This window comes from Penicillium subrubescens (assembly GCF_028828155.1).
Source record: "Penicillium subrubescens strain IBT 31985 chromosome Unknown utg000001l_segment0_segment0, whole genome shotgun sequence".
NCBI lineage: Eukaryota > Fungi > Ascomycota > Eurotiomycetes > Eurotiales > Aspergillaceae > Penicillium > Penicillium subrubescens.
In genome coordinates, this window is record NW_026643151.1 from 2,958,944 (window position 1) to 2,983,187 (window position 24,244).

At 51.0% G+C, this 24,244-nt stretch overlaps 14 protein-coding genes across 14 annotated transcripts; 7 read left to right on the forward strand and 7 right to left on the reverse strand.

Annotated features, from left to right (window-relative positions):
* Nucleotides 1-66: 66 nt before the first annotated feature.
* Nucleotides 67-1,816, forward strand: N7473_001000 (calcium/proton exchanger; the record flags this gene model as incomplete). Its single annotated transcript, XM_057146940.1, has 4 exons — nucleotides 67-70; nucleotides 284-756; nucleotides 828-1,666; nucleotides 1,729-1,816. 4 exons carry the CDS (start codon nucleotides 67-69, stop codon nucleotides 1,814-1,816), a joined length of 1,404 nt encoding a protein of 467 aa, XP_057014826.1.
* Nucleotides 1,817-2,446: 630 nt separating this feature from the next.
* Nucleotides 2,447-4,122, forward strand: N7473_001001 (cytochrome P450; the record flags this gene model as incomplete). The annotated part of the gene is made up of 3 exons (XM_057146941.1): nucleotides 2,447-2,775; nucleotides 2,837-3,927; nucleotides 3,986-4,122. The coding sequence occupies 3 exons, from the start codon at nucleotides 2,447-2,449 to the stop codon at nucleotides 4,120-4,122; spliced, it is 1,557 nt and encodes a 518-aa protein (XP_057014827.1).
* Nucleotides 4,123-4,440: 318 nt separating this feature from the next.
* Nucleotides 4,441-4,996, reverse strand: N7473_001002 (mitochondrial 37S ribosomal protein mS37; the record flags this gene model as incomplete). Its single annotated transcript, XM_057146942.1, has 3 exons — nucleotides 4,441-4,539; nucleotides 4,633-4,712; nucleotides 4,867-4,996. 3 exons carry the CDS (start codon nucleotides 4,994-4,996, stop codon nucleotides 4,441-4,443), a joined length of 309 nt encoding a protein of 102 aa, XP_057014828.1.
* Nucleotides 4,997-5,123: 127 nt separating this feature from the next.
* On the forward strand, nucleotides 5,124-6,938 carry N7473_001003 (DnaJ family domain-containing protein; the record flags this gene model as incomplete). Its single annotated transcript, XM_057146943.1, has 2 exons — nucleotides 5,124-5,677; nucleotides 5,748-6,938. The coding sequence occupies exons 1-2, from the start codon at nucleotides 5,303-5,305 to the stop codon at nucleotides 6,936-6,938; spliced, it is 1,566 nt and encodes a 521-aa protein (XP_057014829.1). The 5' UTR covers nucleotides 5,124-5,302.
* A 995-nt stretch (nucleotides 6,939-7,933) lies between these two features.
* N7473_001004 (uncharacterized protein) lies at nucleotides 7,934-8,368 on the reverse strand (the record flags this gene model as incomplete). The annotated part of the gene is made up of 1 exon (XM_057146944.1): nucleotides 7,934-8,368. One exon carries the CDS (start codon nucleotides 8,366-8,368, stop codon nucleotides 7,934-7,936), a length of 435 nt encoding a protein of 144 aa, XP_057014830.1.
* Nucleotides 8,369-9,057: 689 nt separating this feature from the next.
* N7473_001005 (uncharacterized protein) lies at nucleotides 9,058-10,302 on the forward strand (the record flags this gene model as incomplete). The annotated part of the gene is made up of 1 exon (XM_057146945.1): nucleotides 9,058-10,302. The coding sequence occupies one exon, from the start codon at nucleotides 9,058-9,060 to the stop codon at nucleotides 10,300-10,302; it is 1,245 nt and encodes a 414-aa protein (XP_057014831.1).
* A 144-nt stretch (nucleotides 10,303-10,446) lies between these two features.
* N7473_001006 (pyrroline-5-carboxylate reductase) lies at nucleotides 10,447-11,415 on the reverse strand (the record flags this gene model as incomplete). Its single annotated transcript, XM_057146946.1, has 2 exons — nucleotides 10,447-11,315; nucleotides 11,376-11,415. The coding sequence occupies 2 exons, from the start codon at nucleotides 11,413-11,415 to the stop codon at nucleotides 10,447-10,449; spliced, it is 909 nt and encodes a 302-aa protein (XP_057014832.1).
* A 297-nt stretch (nucleotides 11,416-11,712) lies between these two features.
* On the reverse strand, nucleotides 11,713-12,147 carry N7473_001007 (uncharacterized protein; the record flags this gene model as incomplete). The annotated part of the gene is made up of 1 exon (XM_057146947.1): nucleotides 11,713-12,147. One exon carries the CDS (start codon nucleotides 12,145-12,147, stop codon nucleotides 11,713-11,715), a length of 435 nt encoding a protein of 144 aa, XP_057014833.1.
* A 433-nt stretch (nucleotides 12,148-12,580) lies between these two features.
* Nucleotides 12,581-13,009, reverse strand: N7473_001008 (uncharacterized protein; the record flags this gene model as incomplete). The annotated part of the gene is made up of 1 exon (XM_057146948.1): nucleotides 12,581-13,009. One exon carries the CDS (start codon nucleotides 13,007-13,009, stop codon nucleotides 12,581-12,583), a length of 429 nt encoding a protein of 142 aa, XP_057014834.1.
* A 641-nt stretch (nucleotides 13,010-13,650) lies between these two features.
* On the reverse strand, nucleotides 13,651-14,361 carry N7473_001009 (SNF2-related protein; the record flags this gene model as incomplete). The annotated part of the gene is made up of 1 exon (XM_057146949.1): nucleotides 13,651-14,361. The coding sequence occupies one exon, from the start codon at nucleotides 14,359-14,361 to the stop codon at nucleotides 13,651-13,653; it is 711 nt and encodes a 236-aa protein (XP_057014835.1).
* Nucleotides 14,362-16,865: 2,504 nt separating this feature from the next.
* On the forward strand, nucleotides 16,866-18,326 carry N7473_001010 (putative proline utilization protein PrnX-like; the record flags this gene model as incomplete). The annotated part of the gene is made up of 1 exon (XM_057146950.1): nucleotides 16,866-18,326. One exon carries the CDS (start codon nucleotides 16,866-16,868, stop codon nucleotides 18,324-18,326), a length of 1,461 nt encoding a protein of 486 aa, XP_057014836.1.
* Nucleotides 18,327-18,904: 578 nt separating this feature from the next.
* On the forward strand, nucleotides 18,905-20,586 carry N7473_001011 (GNAT family N-acetyltransferase; the record flags this gene model as incomplete). Its single annotated transcript, XM_057146951.1, has 2 exons — nucleotides 18,905-20,403; nucleotides 20,469-20,586. 2 exons carry the CDS (start codon nucleotides 18,905-18,907, stop codon nucleotides 20,584-20,586), a joined length of 1,617 nt encoding a protein of 538 aa, XP_057014837.1.
* Nucleotides 20,587-21,034: 448 nt separating this feature from the next.
* N7473_001012 (uncharacterized protein) lies at nucleotides 21,035-21,921 on the forward strand (the record flags this gene model as incomplete). The annotated part of the gene is made up of 2 exons (XM_057146952.1): nucleotides 21,035-21,445; nucleotides 21,541-21,921. 2 exons carry the CDS (start codon nucleotides 21,035-21,037, stop codon nucleotides 21,919-21,921), a joined length of 792 nt encoding a protein of 263 aa, XP_057014838.1.
* Nucleotides 21,922-22,167: 246 nt separating this feature from the next.
* Nucleotides 22,168-23,101, reverse strand: erg2 (C-8 sterol isomerase ERG2; the record flags this gene model as incomplete). Its single annotated transcript, XM_057146953.1, has 3 exons — nucleotides 22,168-22,505; nucleotides 22,577-22,603; nucleotides 22,756-23,101. 3 exons carry the CDS (start codon nucleotides 23,099-23,101, stop codon nucleotides 22,168-22,170), a joined length of 711 nt encoding a protein of 236 aa, XP_057014839.1.
* Nucleotides 23,102-24,244: the final 1,143 nt, after the last annotated feature.

The window sequence follows — 24,244 nt, forward strand, 5'->3', positions numbered from 1 at the left end:
GCCCAGTTGGCTTCCTTGGACTTGGTTCGAAGCTTGGCTTGGTCGCCGCTCAAAGGAAAGAAAATTATGTGTAGGTTGAGTCTCCTGCTCTGTTCTCCTCTCTCATCATCAACCCTTTCTCTTTCATTATTCCCCTTGTCTATCACCCGGGAACCACCAACCAACAAATCCCCTTCCGCCCCTTCCCGACAACGAGACTCCTCCTCTAATGAGCCTGCGTAACCGACAACTGGCCCGTTACACATCTCACTGACACTTGCCTCCCCGTCTTTCCACTTTTTAGCTTCCGTTGGGTTTCGCTCGCAGGTGCGGAGCTATAGCTTCGGTCCCACTAGGAAAATGAGTTCCTCCAGCAATGGCCGTGTTGAGGCTGGTGAGCGGACCGCGTTGTTGGGCCATATTGGACATTCTTCTTCGTTCTCGGGCCTGGCGCCCCATGAGCAGACCGAGCATGGTGGTCACCACCATCACCCCAAGGATAATCGTGCCTGGGTGCGTTGGCCGCTGCATGTCGTGCGTTTGACCTGGTTGACTCTGGTCCGCGATTATGTGAATATTCTGTTGGTCTTTGTTCCTTTGGGTATCATCGCGGGAGCCCTCGGTTGGGATCCGAGCGCTATCTTTGTTCTCAATTTCTTTGCTATCATTCCGCTTGCCTCCCTGCTGAGCTTTGCGACGGAGGAGTTGGCTGCGACGATGGGTCAGGCGTTGGGTGGTCTGATGAATGCTACTTTTGGTAATGCTGTTGAGTTGATTGTAAGTGTATTCGATTCGTTGTGGAGGACTTGTCGTTGAAGGAAATACTGATCATTTGGATACTGTTATAGGTCAGTATCATTGCTCTCAAGGACAAACAGATCCGTGTCGTCCAGGCCAGTATGCTGGGTAGTATCCTCTCCAATATCCTTTTGGTTCTGGGCTGCTGCTTCCTGGTGGGCGGTATCCGTCACCGCGAGCAGTCCTTCAACTCTACCGTGGCCTCCACCATGTCCTCCCTGATGGCCGTGGCTTCCGCCTCGTTGATTATCCCGGCCACTCTCTACGCGGCCCTGTCCCACTCCAAGCAAAGCGCACAGGACAATATCTTGATCCTCTCCCACGGTACCTCGATCATCCTGCTCATCATTTACGTGATGTACCTCTACTTCCAGCTCCACTCCCACGCCTATCTCTTCGAGGAGTCCAACGATGCCGAGACTGCCGAGGGTGCCGAGGGTGCCGAGGGCGAGGAAGAGGAGGAGCGTCTGCTGAACCCCGTGGCTGCCACTGTGGCTCTGATCATCGTGACTATCCTGGTGGCCATCTGTGCTGATTACCTGGTTGGCAGCATTGACAGCATCGTGGAAAAGACCGGCATGAGCAAGACCTTTATTGGTCTGGTGCTGATTCCTATCGTTGGCAATGCTGCCGAGCACGTTACTGCGGTGGTGGTTGCATACAAGGATAAGATGGATCTGGCGATTGGCGTCGCAATTGGTAGCAGCTTGCAGATTGCCCTTTTCGTCACTCCCTTCCTGGTCATCCTGGGCTGGATCATGGGTATCGAGATGACTCTTCACTTCCAGACCTTTGAGACCGTCGCGTTCTTCATTTCTGGCCTGGTCGTGACCCTCTTGATTCAGGATGGAAAGTCCAACTATCTGGAGGGTGGCATGTGCCTGGGAATGTATGTCTTTCACCTTTCGTCTCCTTGCACTCATGGTCGTGATCTAACCGATTGTCTTATAGGTACCTCATTCTTGCTCTGGCATTCTATGTCTACCCCGACGATGTCGGTGAGGGAGTTGGTGGTTTCTTCGGCAACCACGTCAACTAAGTTGTGCTATACATATCTTCGAAATCGGAGGAACTCTTGTTGTGAATACTCGTCATCCCCGTTTCCTTCGCCCCAACTCAACTACCGATCCACTTTAGGATTCTCTCTTATTTTTTGTCTCCGCGCACGTAGCTAGCTGGTCTCTGCGCTGTGTCTCACGTGCATACGCACCTGTCTCTTCTAGTGTATTCAAAAATCCCAAAACTCATGCGTCTATAGTTTCTTCTCAATGCGAATGTCATTTATATGATTCGAGGACTCTGTACACGTGTTTGTTTACCGTATCAACTGTGCATCCCGGCCACCCCCGACTCGCCGATTATGTCATTTTCTCACTTTCTTATCGGTCTTATCGAGATTACGGGGTCGGTCAGTAATCGCGCTTATCTGATTGGATAATTTCATCATCGTCCGATCCACCCGGCGTACACTTTCTCTAGTTCGGCACTGGGCCGATTGCCCACACCTTCTCTCCTCACGCGGGGTCTGGCAATTCAATTACCTAAACCCGCTAATCTCTCCAGTCTGGACTTATAAAGAGTCCCGGGGGGTTCCTTACCATCCAGGTTTCACACGAAACGGATCGGACAGAGCATGGACGGTCTGTACCAGCACACCTGATTCTGCAATATGGCTATATCAATGACTTCCCTGGTGGCCGTTGCCATCGTGGCTGCGGTGATATACAAGGCCATTATTTACCCTGCTTTCATCTCACCGCTGGCTAAGATTCCAAATGCTCATTGGAGTGTGCCTATTTCTCCGGTGTGGATGCTATGGAGGCGTTTTCGGATGCAGAACAATCGGACTATTCAGGCTGCGCATGAGAGACTTGGACCGATTGTGAGATTGGGTCCCTCTGAGATTTCGATTAATTGCGTTGATGGCGGGATCAAGTCTGTCTATACAGGCGGATTTGAGAAACATGAATGGTATCCGAGAGTTTTTGGGTCGCTGGGGTGAGTTGGTCTTGTGTTGAGTTATCGGGAATGGAATTTAATTAACATGTTGATATGATAGCACTGTGAGTATGTTCACTATGGTTGGAAGCAAGACCCATTCCATCCGAAAGAGGATGCTATCCAATATCTACTCCAAGTCAACGCTGCAGACATCTCCCAATCTACGGGTTGTCTCCAAAGCAGTCATCCTGGATCGTCTGCTGCCAATCCTGCAAGAGGCTGCAGATTCGGATAAGCCTCTGGATGTGCATGACTTAAACCAGGGATTGACTATGGACTTTGTCTCTTGCTACCTCTTTGGTCTGCAGAATGGCACCAACCACCTCCAAGATCATTCATTTCGGAAGCACTGGCTTCATATGTACCTGTGCCGGAAACCATTCGAGTTCTATCACCAGGAGATGCCGTACCTGAATGGATGGATGAAGTGTCTGGGTCTGCGTGTCATCCCCAAATACTGCGACTCAGCCAACGACATGCTCGACGCCTGGGCTCTAGATCTCTGCGGCAAAGCAGAACAATCAATGAACTCGACCGATCCATCCGTGGAACCCATTGTCTACAAACAACTAAAGCAGAGCTTGGATAAACAAGCTGCCAAGGAAGGCGTCAAGCCAGACCGGGCCCAGCAGTTGAACGAAATCGCGTGCGAGATGTACGACCAACTCACCGCGGGCTTTGAAACCAGCGCTGTGGGGCTGACATACCTCCTCTGGCAACTATCCCGACACCCAGAGATCCAAGAACAACTCCGCGAGGAACTGCTCACTCTAGACTCTCCGATTCTCTTCCCGGAGTCCTCGGAATTGCCACCTGCAAAGTCCATTGATAACTTGCCCTTGCTGGAAGCCATCGTCACGGAGACACTCCGTCTTCACGCTCCGATTCCGGGTATTCAACCTCGAGTCACGCCCGAGCCCTCGTGCAGTCTGGCTGGTTACGATAATATCCCTGGAAACATTCGCGTCAATGCGCAGGCTTACTCGCTGCATCGTAATCCGCAGGTCTTCCCGGATCCGGAGTCATGGCAGCCGAAGCGCTGGCTTAAAGAGGAGAATTCGTTGGAAGAGCTTGAAGAGCGACGACGGTGGTTCTGGGCGTTTGGAAGTGGAGGGCGGATGTGTGTGGGAAGTAATCTCGCGCTTCAAGGTATGGTTCCAAGAGACAATCCAAAGGGATACGAGTGACATGCTAATGGGATCAATAGAAACGAAACTCGTCGCCGCGGCAATTTACTCTAACTTCCGCACGACCATCGTCAACGATGATGATATCGAAGCTATTGATGCTTACACCGTTCACCCCCGAGGAGAGAAACTAATCCTGAAGTTCCAGAAAGTCTAGTAATAAGCAGATTTAGTGAAGTGTCCACGATACAGCCTTCCAGAATGTTGAAATAATGATACAATCAATTCTTTTCAAAGGCAATGCCATATTCCACGTAGGTATAAGTACTGTACAGATGCGTAAAAAACAAGACCAACTCCCGTATCACTTCAGACAACATGGTCGTCTCCAGTCCAGTCCCGTCTATGCCAGTATCAAGACTCGTGTGTTTGACACTGACACTGACGCTGGCCTGGATTCTGACCATTACAAGATGTGTGTGATCCCCAAAACTCCCATTCGATAAATGGCCCCATGTTGGAACCCGACAATAATTTAACCCAGAACACCATCCTTCTTGCGCGGACCCACGACCTTGGGGTACATTCTCATCAGGTGGTAGTTGACGGTGTTCTTCTTCTTTTCTTGCGATTTCTGTACATTGCACCGTGATGTCAGTGGGTGTTCTCAAATAATATAGGTGGAGGGATGGGGATGATGGCTGAGACCAGATGAGAGGAGACGTACCGGTGCGTCCATGCACTTGCGCAATTGCGCCTCGAGGGCGGCACAGCCCTCGTGGCCGTATCCCTGGGAGGCCCAGCAGTCTATTTGCAGTGAAAGAGGGTTAGGTTAGTAAGGGATTCGATGCGAAGAATTCGGGAGCTGTTTTGGCTGCTCGTCGGGTGCTGTGCAGACCTGGCTACCACGCATCGTGGAAACCACACAAGCTCTGTTCTCCAAATCCAAGGAAGGACATACTCAGCATTGAAGACATCACAGTAACGCAAGCATTCTGCTCATGTTGATTCGGCCGGCGGACACGGAGGTGGTTGATGGTGTTCAGACGGAGCGGGTTCAACCGGGTTGTAACGTTGCCCTTGGAAACCATGATGAAGGAGGTGGACAGTCCAAAGGAACTGCGTTGAAACAATAGGAAAAGGAACGGGTCGAAATGCTGCGAAGAGCTCCGTGGACAGCAATCGAGATTGGCGCGCCTGCAATGGAGAGATGCGCATCAAAATCCACTTGGAAGTTTTGGGCTCCGCGGAGGTGGATGACATAAGCAGCTTGGATTCCGGGGCCGATGGTGTGTTGAGCAGCTTGCCACTTGGGAACTTGTTTCTTATCTACACTCAAGGCAATCTGTTTTTCATCGTCAAGGAGCTTACTGGGTGTTAAGTGAAAGGTTGTTGGTATGCCAGGGCCACAGATTTGGAGCACTCAATCCTGTCGAGTGCTTGGACGTGCATCGAGAGGTGCAGCTCCCGCAGCCAGGTGCTTCTCGGCGTCATGTCAACGAAGACAACAAAATACGGCGTCTTCCTCCGCGCAAACGGAAGAAAAGCGCAAGGATGAGGCCGCACCAAAAGAAGAAAAGGAAGAAGGTGCCATGGCTCGCCGCTTGTCACAGATGACCGAGGATGCGATCCTGGAAGGTGGCCGATCAGCGCTCCACAATATCGAGCACGCGGGATTCTCAGAAGATTTGAAGAGACAGCTGGAGGAACGAGTCAAGGCAGCCTCATTCAAGAGTGAACATGCAGCTGCACACTCGATTCTCGATATGCCGGTAAGCTCTTCCTTGCGTCCGAACCCATGCTCCGATCTATACAACTAATCTCCCTCTCCCAAATCTATAGTCCAGCGCGGGTCAAGGAACGCGCGATACAGCCGCAGCTCAAGCATGGACAGGCACAGAAACCCTCCACGACTCAGCCCTCCGCATGCTCGACGACGCCAGCAAACCAATCCGAACCGCATACAAGATCCCGCAACCCGTGAACCTCCAACCAACCGCCAAACCCAAGCATTCCACCGGAGCCCGTCTCGCTGCCGCAAAGGAACGCACCTCTAAATACGCACTTAGCCAAGACCCGGGTCTCTCCGAAGACCAGCGTGCGACTATGCGACGAGAAATGAGAGAGAAATTGATGCCCGGCGCACACGCCATGCCCATATCTATTCAGGGTCTGGCATCTCTCGCCAACGAGCGGATCGAAGATGCCATTGCGCGAGGCCAATTTGAGAAAATCAAGCGTGGGAAGGGTGTTAATACCGAGACGGATCATAATGCGAATAGTGCTTTCATCGATACGACGGAGTACTTTATGAATAAGATTATCCAGAAACAGGATATTGTCCCGCCGTGGATTGAAAAGCAGCAGGAACTTGCTTCGGAGTTGAATCGGTTTCGACAGCGGATACGTACGGAGTGGAGGAGACATGCTGCACGGTTGATTGCTAGCCAGGGCGGGTCTCTGGAAGTGCAGATGCAGCGAGCTAGGGGGTATGCGGCGGCTGAAGCACGCTTAGCTGAGAAAGCGAAAATAGAAGCTGCACTTCGGGATAGTAAGAGTGGAGATACGGTTTCGGAGATCTCTGCTGATGGACGGATTGTGTCGAGGTCTGCATTACCAGAGACCCCAGTCGAACCTGTTACGGAGCAGGTGGAGGATACACTCCATCTTCCACCGCTGCGCGATGAAAGTTATATGGCCATTGAACGCTCATACCATGAGCTTGCTGTGAAGCAACTCAACACAATTGCCCGCTCATACAATCTACAAGCGCCGCGCTCGGCTCAAAAGCCATATGTCAATCTCGACCGCGAACTCAAGTCCTGCTTTGCTGATGTTGCCCCACAACTCGCGGAGGAGATACGACGACGTGCATCGGAGCGTGCACGTCCGTCAGTATCCGTGCCTCCGCCAAAGTCGAGCATGCTTGGGTCACTCGGCACGGCCCAGTCGGTGCATGTCTCCGAGGAGGATAAAGAGAATGGGTATGGAATGAAGGAGCTTTGGAGAGACTTGTTCTCTAAAAAGGGATAAGAATATAGAACAGGATTGAAACAGGGGGGGCATTGAAACAGGTGCTGTTTGTATGATATGCTTGAGAGCCCCCTTTCCTCCTGGAGGCCAAGATGAAATATAGCATGAACCGCAATGACACGAACTTCACTCATACCAATGTTCTCTCAAGCCGAGCTTCCCATGACAGTTCTGAGCAACAACACAATCCCTCAATCATCACGACCGGAATGTTGTGTCAATCCCTCTTCTCACTACCGATACCCTCCAAGTCTTGACGCCTGTGAGTTGAAGTTAGTGCGCGGATCCTCTGGTATACCTCAACCAACAGAAAAAAGTGGATGATGCTCGACATGCCCAAACACATCGGAATCATCCCGCGAGTGAAAGTCACCAAGAGTTCGGCGACGAGCTCGTGAATCTCAGATGACGGAAAGGGGGCCCCTAGCCAAAGAATGAGGAAGCTGGCAAATTCGCATGCCACGAACATCACTATGGATCCAAACGCAAGCCAAAGACGGATCGCCCTGACGTGAGTATGGGGGCGATCTGCACCCACAGTCCTTTCGCCAAGATTTCGATGCCGCTCCAAATCCCAGATGATGTCTATGATATTGCACCCAATCATAGTTATGCAGAAACCAATGAGAAACTTATCGAGATAATCCAATCTCCAGAGAGTAAAAAAAGCATATGCACCCCGACAACATGCGCTCCGACGTGGTTCAGCGAGATGAGAGGTTGTCATGGCTTCAGTGTTGGCCGTGGCGAACTTAGGTTGAGTGAAGCAATGCACGAAAGTCTGATCCGGCGTGAAAGAGTTCGTTTCGCTGGAGATGAGTGCTGTGATGGATGATGCGCAAAAACGAGTGTGTAGGTGGAGTTGCCAGCAGAAATGAAACCAGACTCCGTGAAGAAGTCTTCTTCGTCTTTGAATAATTTCCGATTTCTTTCCGAGAGTTTCGCACGGGTCTCAAATCAACTTCGCAGTCGGACAGGCGAAACGGTTCCGATGTTCATGCAAGCGAAGCGGCGTGTGCCTTCTCCGTTGCCAAGTACTGAAGACGCGACGAACGAGATCTTCTGTATTTCAATACCAGGGAGACGATGCCGAGAACACCCCCAAGCAGGAGCAACAGCAGAAGTCCGAGGTATGTCAAGAGAAGTGGGTCTTCGTAAGTTGCCAAAGGCTTTCCAATTAGGTTGGAACGGCACTCGAGGCTGCTGCACTTGACTGTGTTGAGACCTCGTTTCAGAGGGATGATAAATTGATGCCAGGGAATCTTGGGCCAATTGCCTGGGGGCCAGCCAGCCTGGCCAATGTCGGAATCACCAAAGGGAAGTCTGGAGATGAGCTCAAAATCTCCTACCCAAATTTCGTTGATGGCGTTTCCTTGCTCGTAGAAATTCCCTGACTTGACACCCTTGACGACGGAGAATTTGTGGCCCATGATTGATTGGGAGATTGAGAGATGAAGATGGTCATGTTAGAAGGAAGAAAGAAGAGGGAAGAACAAGAGGGTGGATGATCATGGGTACTCTCAATGGATAGAGCTGGAAGGTGCGTTGTAGAAGGAAGGTGCGATGCTCGAAGTATACAGGGCACGTGATTGACTCTATTCCGACATCTCCACCAACTCCAAATCTCCAGTCCTATTCTTGTCTGGGGTATTGACGACATCAACAACTATCATTGGATCTCATATTCTCTACTTCTCTCCATTTTGATTGGCTGGTGCTTGGTCCCCTGGATGCCAAGATATCACTGTGGAGACACCCATCTCGCCTTCTGACTGGCCGCCCGTTGGTGATGATGGTGCATGCGGGCGCTTACTGGCGACCAACGACAGGCCTCGACGGGCCTCAACAGGCGAATGCTTCACCTGCAGCCCCGACACTCTCTTCACATCATCACACCTGGTGGCTCACAATGTTTTATACCGATCCTATCCCCGCTCTGCCGCCCCGTCACTTCTGGAAACACAATGTGCCACTCGCTCGCACCAGATTCGACGATATCACCGCTTCGACATGTCGATCGGCCCAAGGTGACTGCACGCTGCACTTAAGATTGGATTGAACTCTCTCCGTTTTCTTCCCCGCCGTGATTGATCTTCTGGTCACAAAACAGGTGCCGGAAATGCCTCTCTGCCGGGTTGCTTTTTCTTCTCCTTTTCTTTCTGTGTTTTATCTTCTTGTTCTTCAAACAGTCGTGGTTTCTGGGTCAAGTACAGAGCACTTTGAACGTTCTACAAATCGCCCTCCTGTGGATAAGTCACTACTCGGAATCCAGATTGGCAGCATTGCCGGTGCCTACTTGATCTTTGTCGCAACCCTCCTCGCTCTGCTACTGTTTGTCGGACGCAGAATTCGTCGGACGGTTCAGTCATCCAACTACTCCCTGCAGATGGAAATGCTGCAGCCAGCGAAGAGCATAGATCCCAGCCCTATTTCTCCAATGTCGCAGAATATTCCCAGCCCAACAGCTGGTGGTTTCACCTCTTCGTGGGGCAGTATTCCTCGAGGAGGTCGACCTTCGCAGACCTCTGTCAACGGTAGTATGGTCACTATCGACGAATCGGTCGTAGCCTTAGACCGCCAGCGAGCTCAGGACCAAATGGAAATGCTGTATGCAGCAGTCATGGAACATGATGCTCAAAAGGCCTCGGGAGTAAATATCTCCTCAAGGGACGCGGATTCTCAGGCCAACTCCCCTGACAGCCAATATACAAACCCTTTTACCGATCGACATGCATCGCAGTCTATGGAGCCTTCGTACAGAGAGCCATTGAAGTCTCCAAAGTCGAACGGCTCTCGTCTTTCCAAGCTCTTCAGCTCCAAATCAAACTCAAACCCGGACGGGGGTAAGCTACGCTCTCCGCGATTCCCCGTTCGCAAATTGGGCATTTCATCCCCACTTGCCTCGCCAGATCTGCATGCATCTCGGTCCTATGCTCAAGATCAAGCACCCCTGTCTCCTCGGTTTTACAACCCAGGGCCACCTCCAACAGCTCCTCGCGCAGGGCCCGCTGTTGCACAGCTCGTACCTCCTCCTACTACCCGCACCCGAGCACCACCAACACCCCTAAATCTCTCTACTGCTGGCCAGCCTCCTTCCAATCTGCCATTCCGTGATGCATACCCACTGCAGAGCGCACCGGCAACGAAGACCACCATTTTGGAGCGTCCAACGAAGAATCGTAACGGGCCTGTCACTGGCATGCCCACTCCTTACAGTGCTTATATGCCGTTCACGCCGGTAACCCCATTCACGCCTGGACGAATGGTGACCAAGCGCGAGCGCAGGCGCGAGGAGCGCGAGAACGGCCTCCGAGTTTTGAATGAAGATGATTTGGTGAAGGATGACAATGACGTGTGGGGATGATCAACATTTTGACAACATCTACTTGTGTGGTTTAGTTGGCGTTGGCGGCAATTCTTGCTTCATTATTTCCCATACCCTTGGGTGCACGATATATTTCCTTTGAAATAAATTCAAATTTCTATATTCACGCCTCTATAACCACGTCTATTTATCTGCCTTCTTCAAGTGCTGCGTGCCATTGATGATGGCTTCCGCGTAGTCTGCCCGGCTTCCAGCCTTCTCTAGCGTCAAAAGGGCTTGAATTGTGCATCCCCTCGGGGACGAGATGCTCTCACGAAGAACTGCGGGATGGATACCAGACTCCAAAGCGGCAGAGAGTCCCCGTAAACCCCCCAGAAGCATTTCCATCGCGTCATTTCGCTTCAGTCCTTCGGCCACACATCCATCCAGGATGCCTTCGATAGGTACAGTCATAGCTGCGAGCGCCGCACCAACAAGCACAGAGCCAAGATCCATCTGGCTCTGGGGAAGGTACTTGATCTCACCAACTTGCTTGAACATCCACTCCACTACCTCAGTCATATGCTCGGGAATTGGCTCATCAGGTGTCTCGATAATAGTAACCGACTGACGGAACTGCGCGCCCATGTTCGGAATAGCCTTGACAATGACTGGGTTCGTAGAGTTGACTCCGTTTAAATCTGTCGAACCCTCACGAATAATCCTGGCCAGGTTCTGGGGTGTCTGTCCGGCTAATAGACTGATAACCAGCTTTCCAGCAAGCGCTTCTCTCACACCTTCAGCACTGAGAACATCCTCGGCCATGAATGGCTTGAAGCCGAGCACGACAATATCTGCATGATTCATGACCTGAACAGGCACAGCCTGGGAAGACATCACTTGGATATGAGGCTGCTGCTCCGTCGGAATGGAAGCTCTCAGCCGATCCGCCGAAGGGGCTGTCTTTGTGCAAGCAATGAACCTGGATACTGGTCTTCTCTTAATGAAGTCTGAAGCTTTGCTTGAGAATGCGGCATCGAGTACGCCATGTAGAATGGCGCCTCCCATGTTTCCTGAGGGTAGTGATGAGTCAACCGTCAATTGCGGGCTTGATTGGGGATTTAATGACTGACCACATCCAATGAACGCTACGATCGGCTCTGAATATGACATTGCGCAATATGGAGTATGTTAATTGGTGTGTTTTTCGGGGGAGATTGGTCGTGTGCAAGTGTGTGAGTTGGGAGAATGGTGAACCGTCTAAATTGGAGGCAGGTGCAAGGGATCGTCGGAGCGGGAGTCCGAGGCTTCGGGTGGAGATGCCGATGGAGAGCCGGTTAAGCTCCCTTCGTTTGCCAGATACAATTCCAACAATTTCCGCTTGTAGAGTTTGAGCTTCAAACGTTTCAATGCTGGGCCCTCGTCACCGAGGGTCTTGTCCAACTTATGTTTTTTATTGGCCTTGCCCTCTCATTTAGCCTTGTGCTCTTGGTTGGTTTCGCGATCCTTCTCACTCTTTTTTGCCCGAATGACTGCATTGACGGGCCTGCGACGAGACCTTGCGTAGGTGCTATGATCCAAGGGGCACTCCGTATCCTCTGTATCTAGGTCGTGCAAATTCCCGAATCGTGAGTCGCGTGCGGCACATCCTGGGTCGATTCCAAGCTTGTCAGGACGGCAAAGATATTCATAGGCCAGGGACTTGATATCTTCCAGTCGTTGGGCTTTAAGAGCCTCTGCCAAGTCTGCAGCAGTGACAGCACCGCCAAGGCCTAGGTCCAAGGCACGACCTTTTCGTAGCTCCTCTAGCTTTGGGGCAAATTTTTGATGCTGCTCGCCTGCAATTTGAGGGAGGATCTTTTCGAAGTTTTTGTAGTCGATATACTGATTAATGGTATGTTCCATGAACAAGATCCATACACGTTGAGGCTGCCTCTATCCAATCCTGTGAATCCGGTCAATAGCTTGGAACTGACCATTGATATTTTGGTCCGGCTCCATTAGCACCAAGTTACTGAAACCACGATGGTCATTAAGACCGAGAGAGCCACAACTGTAAGTAGTCAGTAGCACTCTAGCCTCAGATTCCGGAGAGTTGAATGAAGCCACAATATCCACACGATCCTGTGGAAACAATCCTGGGTGAATCCTTCGGTATTTGATTCCCATAGCGACCAGGAACATTTCCTCAAGCCATGCTGATAATGGCCACCGACAGAGGATGAGGAACGAGGCAGACTTTCAGGAGTCAATTCTGGAGCCGGGTTGTCGAATACTCCCATACTGTGGAGGATTCGTACAAGGTAGCGGAGCCGAGGGCAATCTTTTGCCAGGTTTGTCACTTGGGCAGCCCGGGTCGCGGGAATTGTCTTTGTGCTATCTTCACCACATGTCGCGGCCCAAAAAACGCTGAACCCCGGTCTACTCCAGACAGCAGTCCCTTCATCTTCCGTCCCAGTTCTTCCTTGCTGGCAAGCTTTCGGATGAATTTATCGAGTGAGGGGCTGAAGGCGAGGAGACTGAGACGGCGACGGCTCCGATGCTTCTTTATGTCCTGAAGACCGGCTTCCTCAGCATCCAGAATAGTGTCACCTGTTTCTGAAAGTTCCGACTTGCTGAATCCGTTGATCATGCATTCGTAAATCTTGTTGTGATAAGTCTGATCCTCGTTGCTGTATTGAAGCTCGATGGTCATCACTCGCAAGGGTGGGGTCTCTTCTCCCACCCTATAGATTTGGCCATTGTCGTCGTGAATCACATCTCCCATGTTGCGCCGGAGTTGAGACAGACGATGAACGATTGGAAGCATGTTATATCCAATTTCAGCATGAATGGGACCCTTTCCGATGATTCTTTCTATCACTCTCCGTGAAAAGAGACCCCAAGGGCGCCTTTGTGGTGGCATTTTGCGGAGTTCAGACCATTGCTGGTAGCATCAATATCACTTTCAAACCCTTCCCCCTCTCCAAATCCTGGGGGCACAGGAAGGATGAAGCGACCATGCTCGTCTTTCTTGCATTCAGGGATGAACCTGGAGAGGATGTTCAGGTAACCCGAGATGTCCGAAAGGTGGTTGCGGATTGGTGCAGCCTCAAGCAACCACGTGGTTTCTCGCTCAAGCCCGGCAATCGCTTGATGTCGCTGAGCAGATGGTGACTTCATGTAGCTCCCTGAATCGCAAATGATCCGGCCCCAGTGAATGTCACAGACCGCCCAGAATATCTCCCTCCAGCGTTCTCTTACGCGGGCTTCCTTCTCCCCGTCTATCAATTTTTTCGTTTTGCCTGTAGAAAGCCTCTCTTCGAGGTTTGTACTTCTCACTGCCCTTGCGGAACTGGTCCTTGGTTGGCCAATCAACTCCTCTCTGGGAAGGGATTGTCAGCAAAGAAAGTGTTTTTTTAGTGGTTTCTAATAGTTAGCAGTATCTATGAATGTGATTCGTACAGTTTCGCTCAGAAGCAGCGTTCCACGCTCTGTCTCATATTGGCACATTCGCCAGGTGTTGTAGGTCGTGAGGAATACAGTAAATGCTGTATGAGGGCGCTTGGGATCCAGTGCAGCAACTGCCCGCGCCAGCCTATCAATCTCTCTCTCATCGACACCAAGAAGGAATTTGGGATCCGATTCAAATTCTGGTAGAATCTCCTTCCATCCATAAAAGAGATTAAGCTCAATGGCGTCGCCAAACCGTGACTTGATCTCATCAAACCAGACATAGAATATCATGCTAGGAACGACAATCAGGTTTGGTCGGAAAACGGCATTTGGGTCTTCACTCCGACGCTTGGCGTCGAGAAAGATCAACGTCAAAGCCGTTGGGGTCTTCCCCATGCCGCAAGCGTCAGCGACAATTCCTCCTCGAATCAGCTCCGACTCTTGAGAGAACATCCACTGTACACCTGTTGCCTGCCAAGGTCTCAAAGCAAATGGCTGAAAGCCAGAAGCATGTCCCGGGTCCAGGATAGGCAGACGGGATACTGGGTCTCGCTTGATTCCAAGCCTCGCCAACAGTAAGCTGTTGGTCCAGCGGATTGCGTTGCTTCGTCGCAAAGACAGCTTGATAACTGGCAGCTCCACTACCTTCAGTCTGAGGTCCAGCGTCTTTCTTGAGTGGAACATGTGAAATATCATCCGGCTCATATAAAACTTGAGTCTCCAGAAAGTTATCAAATTCTCTGGCCAGAGTTTTGGCAAGGGCTTTTCGATCCTCTGGTGTCATCTCTTTGGTGACCGGGACCGTGGCGCCAATTGTCTTGTTCCGCTTAGTAGGCTCTTTGGTCAGATCTTTGATTACGCGCTCGTTCGCATGAATCTCAAAATCTGTCGGCTGGGGTCCCAAGAGCACCTACAGGACTGGAGCCAGTGCTTCCTGAATAGGCTCCTGGAAGGTTTCTTCTTTGCTAGATTCTGGCATTGTAGCGGCAGGTGTATATTGGGTGGGCTTGGGAGGGACGATGGTTGAAGACATTTTGTCACGCTTTGAAGTCAAGAAAGTTAGCATGTCGGAAACAGTAAGGGGACCCGAAATTTCGGATGAAACGATATCCTATCCAAAGATGAACAGCTGCAAGCCAAAGACGTACCAGATATAAAGAGACCAGGTGATAAAGGGATCGAAGTGATTCACTCATGAGGATATGTGGTTTAGGGTGAGGCAGGGCGTCCCGTGAGGAAAGTCGAAAAAGAGCTGAAACCTCCCAGTGGTAAGTATTGAAGTGGCGAGAGTATACCGGATAGTTCTTTGCTTGTGTCAAACCTTTTGTGGAGGTTGGCTGTAGGTGTGATGATGTTTCCAAATATGAGCGATTTGGAAGTGAGGTTTCCTAGTGAGGTGTGGGTTGAAAAAGAAAAGAGAAAAGAAAAATAGGTTTGGCGATGGCCGGATCGGAATCTCAGTTGGAGATAGAAAATAGAAGATTAGTTGAACGTGATATGAGGATTTGCTCTGTAACCTGAAAGGTGAGAGGGTTCGGCCTGAACAGTTGAAGAAATTACCAGAGAAGGTTGGATATGGAGTGGTCTTGTCCTGTATTAGCAAGGATTAAAGATATTGAAACCCCCGATTCCGTCTGGTATAGAAACACGAGCATCAGATGAGACAGGAGGGTCTCAATCAATCTACTGTATGGTAGGCATGCATGTTACGGTTCATCATAAGCATCTGAGCCTTTGGAGAAAGGTTAACTCTATGGTAGTCTCATGGTACATGGTGTCCGTGTGGTCAACATAAGGGTATAATACGCAAAGTCTGAGTTATTATCAACATTTTAGAGCACAAAATAGGCCATCAGATCACGATTATTGAGCATCTACCTCTGATTCTTTCTTTGAAGTACCCTAATTAACAACATCAACTTACAAGCAGGCCACAGTGTCAAGAATATCTCAACCTCCTTCACTTAAATTTATTTGTCATATTAGGTGGGCTGTTCGTGGAGGCTTAACTCTGGACAAACATGACGTATACCTCAATCCATGGACATGCTCGCTAACAGAACATCAGTCACTTGTATGTTATACTCTCAAGCTAGATGAAGATATATTTGTCACCAAGATATGCCCCTCTTGACGCCATTTTGAGCGCCCCATTTACTATGTTTCTAGCTATCGAACTCGAAATGATCTGTTTCATTCTACTATCTCCACTCGTTGTCTGAGTGATCCTGGATTCCACCCTGGAGCCTGAGTACTCATGGTAGCTGAGGGATGTCATTATTTCCGGCTATTTGTGATACAATTGAAGACGCTAAAGGTAATTACAGAAAGCCAGTTTGTTAAGCAATGGACTATACTTAAGCAATTCCCGTCTTCATAGTAGTCCAGGGATGGAATCCTCCGATAGAGCTTCAAAATCAAAATCATCCAGGTATGTCGCAAGCTTAGTTCCAATGTCTATTCGGGCATGAGCAAAGCCCCCAATGATTCGTTCTAGATCACTCGGAAGAGATAAAAAGCAAACTCCGGATCAGTAAGGGGAACACTTGGCTACAAAGATCAGTTACTAGACTACAGAGTGCTTAGGGCTGTATGGCCTGAGGCAGCAAGGCTCCGGATCGGCAGACGCCCACTGGCCGCCCGCATTAAGCCACGCCGTTTTCGGGCAGGATTGGTCCATCCGACTCCATCGGTCGCTGCCAACGAGAGCCGATCATCTGCTTGTTTTGCTTTTTTCACATTTGGATTTGCCTCCCATGCTGATACCATTTTTCTTCTGATCGTACACCACATCCCGGAAGTATCATTTATCTTCTGGGCACTGCACAGCTGGAGCACCGGGCACACATCTAACGAGTCTGATCGCTGTTGATCACCCCCGCTCCCCCACCTTGCAAGTCCCGCCTGTCGTCATCTTCGGAGATTTCGTAGGCCTCGAGATTGGACCCAAGCTGATTTACATTGGAGACTTTTCCCACACCTTTTGCCCGGCTACTAACCTTGGCGTGCTGAAATTGGTCTCACTTGGATCTTGGCGAATGCGCGGCCCTGGATTATTGTGTTGAATCGCAGGGTCGAATCACAGATAACCAGGCTAAACGTGTCTAGCCTTATCTTTCCTTTTCCATTCACTCTATCACTCACTCCCTCCCTCATCAACTGAGTGCCTCGAACTCTGAACCGTCCATATGCCGCTCACCATCCTCTCCCAATCGCAGCTTCGGAAGCTGCTGCTCTCTCTCACCCGGGAAGAGATCCTCGAACTCCAACGGAGCCTCTCTGAAGCGCTCCGAGAATACTCCACCGGCTCCCAGGATCAGGGTTGCTCAGCTACCTATCAGCCGCAGCGAACTGCAATTACTCGCTCAAATGGTTGCACCACACTCTTCATGCCCGCTACCACGGGTAAGACGCTGGGGATCAAGATGATCTCCCTGCAGGACGGTGGCACCGCGGGGTGTGCCGTAGAGCGTGCGGGTTTCGACATCCCCGAGGGCGAGCCGACATCTTCTCGATCCCGAGGAGGCTCTGTGCGAAACTCAGTGGCCTCTCTCTCGTCGGAGATGAGCGATTTGTCTGTCGGGTCGTCCCATGAGGATGATAGCTCGATCAGCCCCTCCGTCACCACGGCAAGCAGTGGCGGGGCCGACAGCGCTGATAGTTCGACGCTTCTGACTGGCTGCGTGAATCAGCTACCAGTCACGGGAAAGGTATCAGCAACCCTGGGGGCCTGGCCGGGGGCGGGCACTCGCGACACCTCACCTAGAGGAAGCGTGACTCTCCTGGATGCAGATTCACTTCCATTCGGGTTGATCAATGCTCACGAATTAACGGCCTTCCGCACTGCGCTGGCATCACTGATGCTTTTCAACAAGCGCAAGAAGGTGCGAACTCTACTGGTGTTTGGGGCTGGTACCCAAGCATACTGGCACATCCGACTGGCTCTTATTCTGCGTGGCAATGAGATCCGGCGCGTTTACATTGTCAACCGCTCCTTCGAGCGTGCTGCTGAGCTCCTCCGCAATATCTACTTGCCTGAGAACACGGAGTGGCGCCGCGATGTAAAGTTCTCGGCCATGAGCAGTGACTTTGGCGAATACAACCGCATTTTGAAGGAGCATGTTCGCAAAACCGATGCTATCTTCTGCTGTACCCCGTCCTCTACATCTCTCTTCCCAGCAGAGTTTTTGACCTCTCGAGAGGGACGCCAGAAAGGTCGTTTCATCTGTGCCGTGGGCTCTTACAAGAAACATATGAGTGAAATCCACCCCGATATCCTCCGAGACGAGGTCAATGTCACGCCGCCCCACCGTCACTTTCACAAGCATACACGACGCAGCGGGGTTATCGTCGTGGACAGTCTAGACGCAGCCATGAAGGAGGCTGGCGAGATCATCCAGGCCGGGATTAAACCTCACCAGGTCGTCGAACTCGGCGAACTGATGATGGTACGCCACGCCGCCCGCAAAGCCAGTGAGACAGACTCAGTGGAATCAGCAGATGAAGAGAAGAGCCTGCGCGATTGGGTGGAGCGGGGGAATGTCATCTACAAGAGCGTCGGGCTGGGCCTGATGGATTTGGTGACGGGCGGAGATCTCGTGCGTCTTGCTCGGGAGCGAGGATTGGGTACAACAGTGGAGGACTTTTGATTTGCATCTTGCATGGCCTTTGTAATAGTATACCCTATTCTGGATCTTTTGTGTTTGATACGCTTTACCCTATTTTGGCTACCATATCGGATTTCTTATTGGCTAGTTTGAATATTTACAAACCTTTCGTCGGTGTAGATAATTTTTTACCTTTTCAAATCATACGCCAAGTAAATAGATGTAAAATGTTATCGCTGACCAAAAGACGCGGTGTGGATGGCTCGTGGTATGATGTTGACCCATCGCGGGACAAAGTGCGTCATCGCCATCATAGAGATCAACACCTCCAACTCCGACGATGTCACCCCATCGTCGTCCATTCTTTTTACCTCTGCCCCTCCCCTCCATGAGTCAAGTTTCTCTTCGCTGCCCGATCATTCACTAGCTATCGCGGTGATACTCTTAAGCTTGGACAAGACGATTGGTGCACTGTTGCCCTGATTCCCCGCGCAAGTGAGGGGCAAAGTAAAAAAGCAACGCGAGTCGGTCTCGTGCGTCCGCTTTTTCTTCTCCCTTACGTAGCCCAGGGCAAGTTCTTCACCTTCTCAAAGTGAAGCTGGTACAGTTACTCAGTCACCATGCGAAACACTATCTGCCACCTGCCCAATGGCCTCTCGTTCACTGTGACGCCCGTCTTTGGCGGGGTCACCTTCAAATCGAACGACTCGCTCTCGCACAGCTCCAACTCGACCTTCCCACCAGGCTGGACAATCATCATCCATAGTGAAAAGTCCCCTGGGAAGCAGCCTCCTGCCGAAGAACGAGGACGGACTGGCTCTGAAAATGGACGTCCTACCCCCAGTAGCAGCGATAGCGACAATTTCACCCGCTTTACGACCCCCACCTTGAACCGCGACTGCCTCTATATCTCCTATATTGTCAATCCCCCGTCCAGCGATTACAAGCCGGTGATGTCGCCGACGCGTCAGATTGCGATGATGCTTTGGGCGACTCTGTGGTGGTACTTTCACGAGCCCCAGCCCGACTTGCATGTGGAAACTGCTGCCTCGAGCTCGACGCCACATGATGGACGACCGCAGGGCGAGTGGCGTGTGAACATCAGACGGGAAGGGATTTTCAAGGGTCGGAACCTGCTGCAGAAGCTTGAGCGTATGGGTCTGATTGCGAGTGAGGACTCTTCCGTCGGGCTTCAGCCTATGGAGACGAGAGACTCTGGCAGTTGGTCCAATATATTCGTTAGTCGACGGAGTTTCTGGCAAATCGACCCGCGCCTGTTCCTTTTCACGCTCACTCCCCGAGGGACTCCGCCTTCGCCCTCGCTGACCCCATTCCAATCTCGTCATGCATCCCCGGTGCGAGATGGTCTGTCGAGTCCGAGCGTGTTGACACCATCAGAGGTTTTGTTCCATACAAGTAACATCGGCACGTATAATTCGACCGGGCCTTTCACGTCGGCGAGTCATCTTCCGACATACTATCCGCCGGCCCCTACACAATATACCTTCACTAATGGCGTACGCCATCCCGTCCGCTCTAAACCCCCGCATCAAGGCGAGGTCTTCTACGTGCGCCATATCCCAAGTTTGGCGCAGTTCCTTTCGTTCCGAGTACCCTTCTTGCCGATGACCAAGCCTGGGGCTCCAAAGGGACCCAACACGAGCAGTCGGCCATCCACCCCGACCACAACTGTGAGCTCCTCGGTCACCAGCGTCGAACAACATCTCTGCACGAGCGCACCATCCGACCTGGAGATGTTGCATCGATGGATGAATGATCCTCGCGTTGAAGCTATGTGGAAAGAAGGTGGCGAACGAGAAGTTCAGGAGAAATTTTTGATGAAGAACCTCGCCAGCCGACACAGTTTCCCCGTCATCGGCTGCTGGGATGGAAAGCCATTCGGGTACTTTGAGATCTACTGGGTGAAGGAAGACCCGCTGGGCCGATTGGTGAATCGAGTTGAGAACTATGACCGGGGTATCCATGTTCTTGTTGGGGAGCAGGAGTTCCGAGGACCTCATCGGGTGGCTGTTTGGTTGAGTGCATTGGTGCACCACTGCTTCTTGTCTGATATGCGGACTGAGGCTGTCTATTTGGAGCCCCGGGTGGATAATATCAAGTAAGTTGGCAGATGTGATTTGATTTTCGGTTCAACTTGGACGATGGTTCTAATGATGATTCCAGATTTATTCAATATCTTCAGGACGCTGGCTTCTATAAAGAGGGTGAGGTGAACTTTCCGCATAAGCGGTCCGCTGTGATGAAGATTAAGAGGGAGTTTTGGGAGGCTCCAGCTCTGTGAAGAGGGAAAGCCTTGTGCATCCCTCCTTGCAGTCTTATGATTAAGCCATGAGTAACGAACAATATGCATCTTGCTTGACTCATTTGATTCTAGATGAAATAGTATAAGAGAGGTTGAGGTTGGGTGGATTCGTCGGATAACATCACATCTGGCTGAGGAGAGTATAGAAATGGTGGTAATAGCTCGAAGACAAAGTCTCGAGTCTGTCTTTTCAAACACCATCAGTGTAATAATAGTGATTCTCCATGTTCAATCTCCATTCACCTCCCATATTCATCTCCGCCCCAAACCTCCGAGGCATCTTACAAACACTTCCCCGCATTTGAGATCGGTGATTTTCGGTCTAGCAACAGATATACAAGCAAATACAAGCAAATACAAGCAACCCTCGTAGCCAGAACACATTCAACATAATCCAGAATCAAATCAAATCAAACCCTTCATAACAATGTCACTCCTCACCCGCCTTACCCACCGCGCAACAGGCACAATCGCCCACCTAACAATCTCTCGACCCACGAAACTAAACGCCCTCAACACGCCCCTCCTCACCCAGCTCCCCCAAGCAATCCATTCCCTAACCTCCCAAAACAATGACCTCCTCTGCATAATCCTAACCGGCGCCGGACCAAAGGCCTTCATCGGCGGCGCGGATATCGCCGAAATGGCATTCCTGGATTCACCTGCCTCGGCGCGGAGCTTTATATCCAAGGTATCCGAGGCTTGTAGGAGTATCCGTGAGTGTGCCGTGCCTGTTATTGGGAGGGTGAATGGATATGCGCTTGGGGCCGGGTTGGAAGTGGCTGTTTCGTGTGATGTGAGGGTTGCGAGTCGGGGGGCGGTTTTTGGGATGCCCGAGGTATGTGACATTGTTGGCTTTTCACTTTGATATGCTATACTCTTGTATTTGCTTTGTTGCGAGGGATGGTTCATCGCTGATACCAGATTCAACAGGTTCGAGTTGGAATCCCGAGTGTCGTTGAAGCAGCTCTTCTCCCTGGGTTGATTGGATGGGGTCGGACACGGCAAATGCTTCTCCTAGGAGAGAATATCACCGCCGATGAAGCTTTCAGATGGGGTCTTGTTGAGAAGGTCGTTGAGCCGGAGGCTTTGGATGATGCTGTGGAGGAGTGGGTGTGTCAGTTAGAGAAGAATGGGCCTTTGGCTGTGCGTCGGCAGAAGGCTCTTATGCGGACGTGGGAAACTGTTTCTTTGGATGAGGCGATTCAAGCTGGTGTGACGGCGTTTGGGGAGTCGTTTGAGGGGAGAGAGGGTGAGGTCACGGAGCCGGCGAGGATGCTTGGTGCTTTCTTCAAGGGGAAGGCGAAGATTTGAGAGTATTACAAGGTAAACATTCATTAGCTTGGTTATCCAAGTACTTTTAGCTCATGCCGAATCCATCTACCATTCTACTCTTTGCAGATTCTCGATGCCAATGCCAGTGCCGGTGTCGATATAGCCATCCAAATAGCGTATACAACACTATTCCCAATCTCCAATCCCATTACAATATACAATCCTTTGTAATCCTCCCATCTTCCCACAATTGAATCGTACAATGAAGCAATAACATCCCTTGTCTTACAGCTTGAACTGCAACAAGTTACCGACCATCTCGCGCGCAGTAATGCGCGTAGTCGCCCACAGAGTAGGGAAGTCGAGGGTGCTAGTAAAGGTATCGGCGTAGCCGAAGAACAGCATGGGAGGGATCCAGCCACGGGCGTACTCGAGCGCGAAGCACGAGCTGTCCATCTTGTACTGCTTGACCTCGCCGCGGACCAGGTGGTGGACTGTACCGGCGGGGTACTTCTCGGGCTCGAAGGATCCGGGGACGTAGGCGAGTTGCTCGCCGTGCAGGATGTTGAAGTAGTCGTCAGCGGTGTGGCGGCCGGTGTGGCCCTCGGTGCCGATGGTGGTACCTAGAAGACGATGGTGATTAGCATTCTAATTGACATAAAGGAAATAGCGAAAAGGCAGTGTAATGGCTTACCGAAGATGATGAGGTACTCAGTGATACCTAGACAGGAATACTCGTTAGTCAATTAGTCGGGAATTGGAAGGTCGGGAGGTCCTCGAGAGAATCCAATGCGCCGAGCTCAATCTCGAGCAAAACGGCCATACAATGGCTTCGCATGCGGCAAGGAGCTTTCTAAGGAGAAATTCACTTACTGGCATGAATGACATACATCGCGCCCATGGCGCCGCCAGCATTGTTGAACACCCACTCCTCCTCGGTGCTCAGATACTTCTCACCAACCTTCTCCTGCAGCTCAGCGACAATAAAGTCGACAATAGAGCGGGTATCCTCGCCATGCGCCTTAATAGCACGCTGCGACAGATCATGCAGATGCTCAGGGTCAAAAATGTAGAACTGGTTGAGGCGCGCGTCGAGGAAGCTGTAAAGAGCAGAGAACAGGGCCAGGAAAACGGCGAGCAGACTCAAGTTTCGGAGCGAAAAGCAGCGGCAGCCACACCCAGAGGCGGAGTTTTTGTTGGCGGAGGATTTGGACGGCATCTTGAAGTTCGTAATTGAGGAGGGAGGGGAGAGGTGAGGTGAAGTGGAGGTGAGGAAATTCGTTGGACCCTTGGGTGAGATTAAAATTGAATTTATTGACGGTCGCCCCTGGGCCCTAGCGAACGCGCTCCCCGCAAAAACATCGGGGGTCCGGTCCACGCCATCTCGGATCGACCCAATCCGAATCAGCATCACCCTGATTGGCCCTTGCTTACTTTTGCATCTTAGGCACCCGAGCTGCCGAGAGATTCACGGGATTCGGGACTGGTTGGCGGGATTCATTATGACAAGTAAATGCTGCTTGGCTATCTCGAGATACCGTCTCGCTTTCCGCGGGCTCCGAGTGTCTGGACTGCCGAGGGCGATCGGGATATGGGGCGGCAGAGCTGGTGAACTGAGGCTGATGACATTTTAATCAGATCCATTCATGATGAATACTGGATGGAGAAGATATCAGAGCAGCACATATCCGGCATAACCCTTATCAGGGTGTTGTTTAAGAATGAGATCCATAGATCTGCTTTGGTTCAGTAACCTCAGGGTTGTTCTGCGCAGGTGTAAAAGTCCCGATTCCATTTCAAAATGCGTAAGATTAAGTAGGCATTAGCATACTACCTCTCAAGGACTCGCCACCTCAATAGATCCAGTTCCATTTAAAGCAGTATAATGGGAATGGAAGCTATTTCCACCACTGCCAAATCTATGTCGCATGTCCGGTGTTGAAATTTAGCCGATGGTCCCATTATATATCTGCAGTCCTACCTATAGACGATATCCCGACGAAGATGATGTAGATCGTTTACCTTCAATTCTCGACTGGCGAGAAAGAAATGCCCATCAAATACCCGATTCAAGAGCCAAATCATCCGTCGTTGTCACACATCTTGAACTCAATCATCGATCTCCGTTTGTCCGTCGGATATTATCCTCCCCTGCAGTCCTGCTGATCATCGCCGAGTATAAAGCGGCACACCCTCCGAAATGGATCTTCTATGCCTGGATGGTCCCTTATTACTGGAGGGACCACCTGGACCAAATGAAAGTCCTCAAAGCTATTCGTCACAAAATAAGTGAAATCTGGGGTTAATCCTATTTCTTCAGGGTTAAGTTGCGGGGTGCATGTCTGGGGGTTGCAGCATCGCC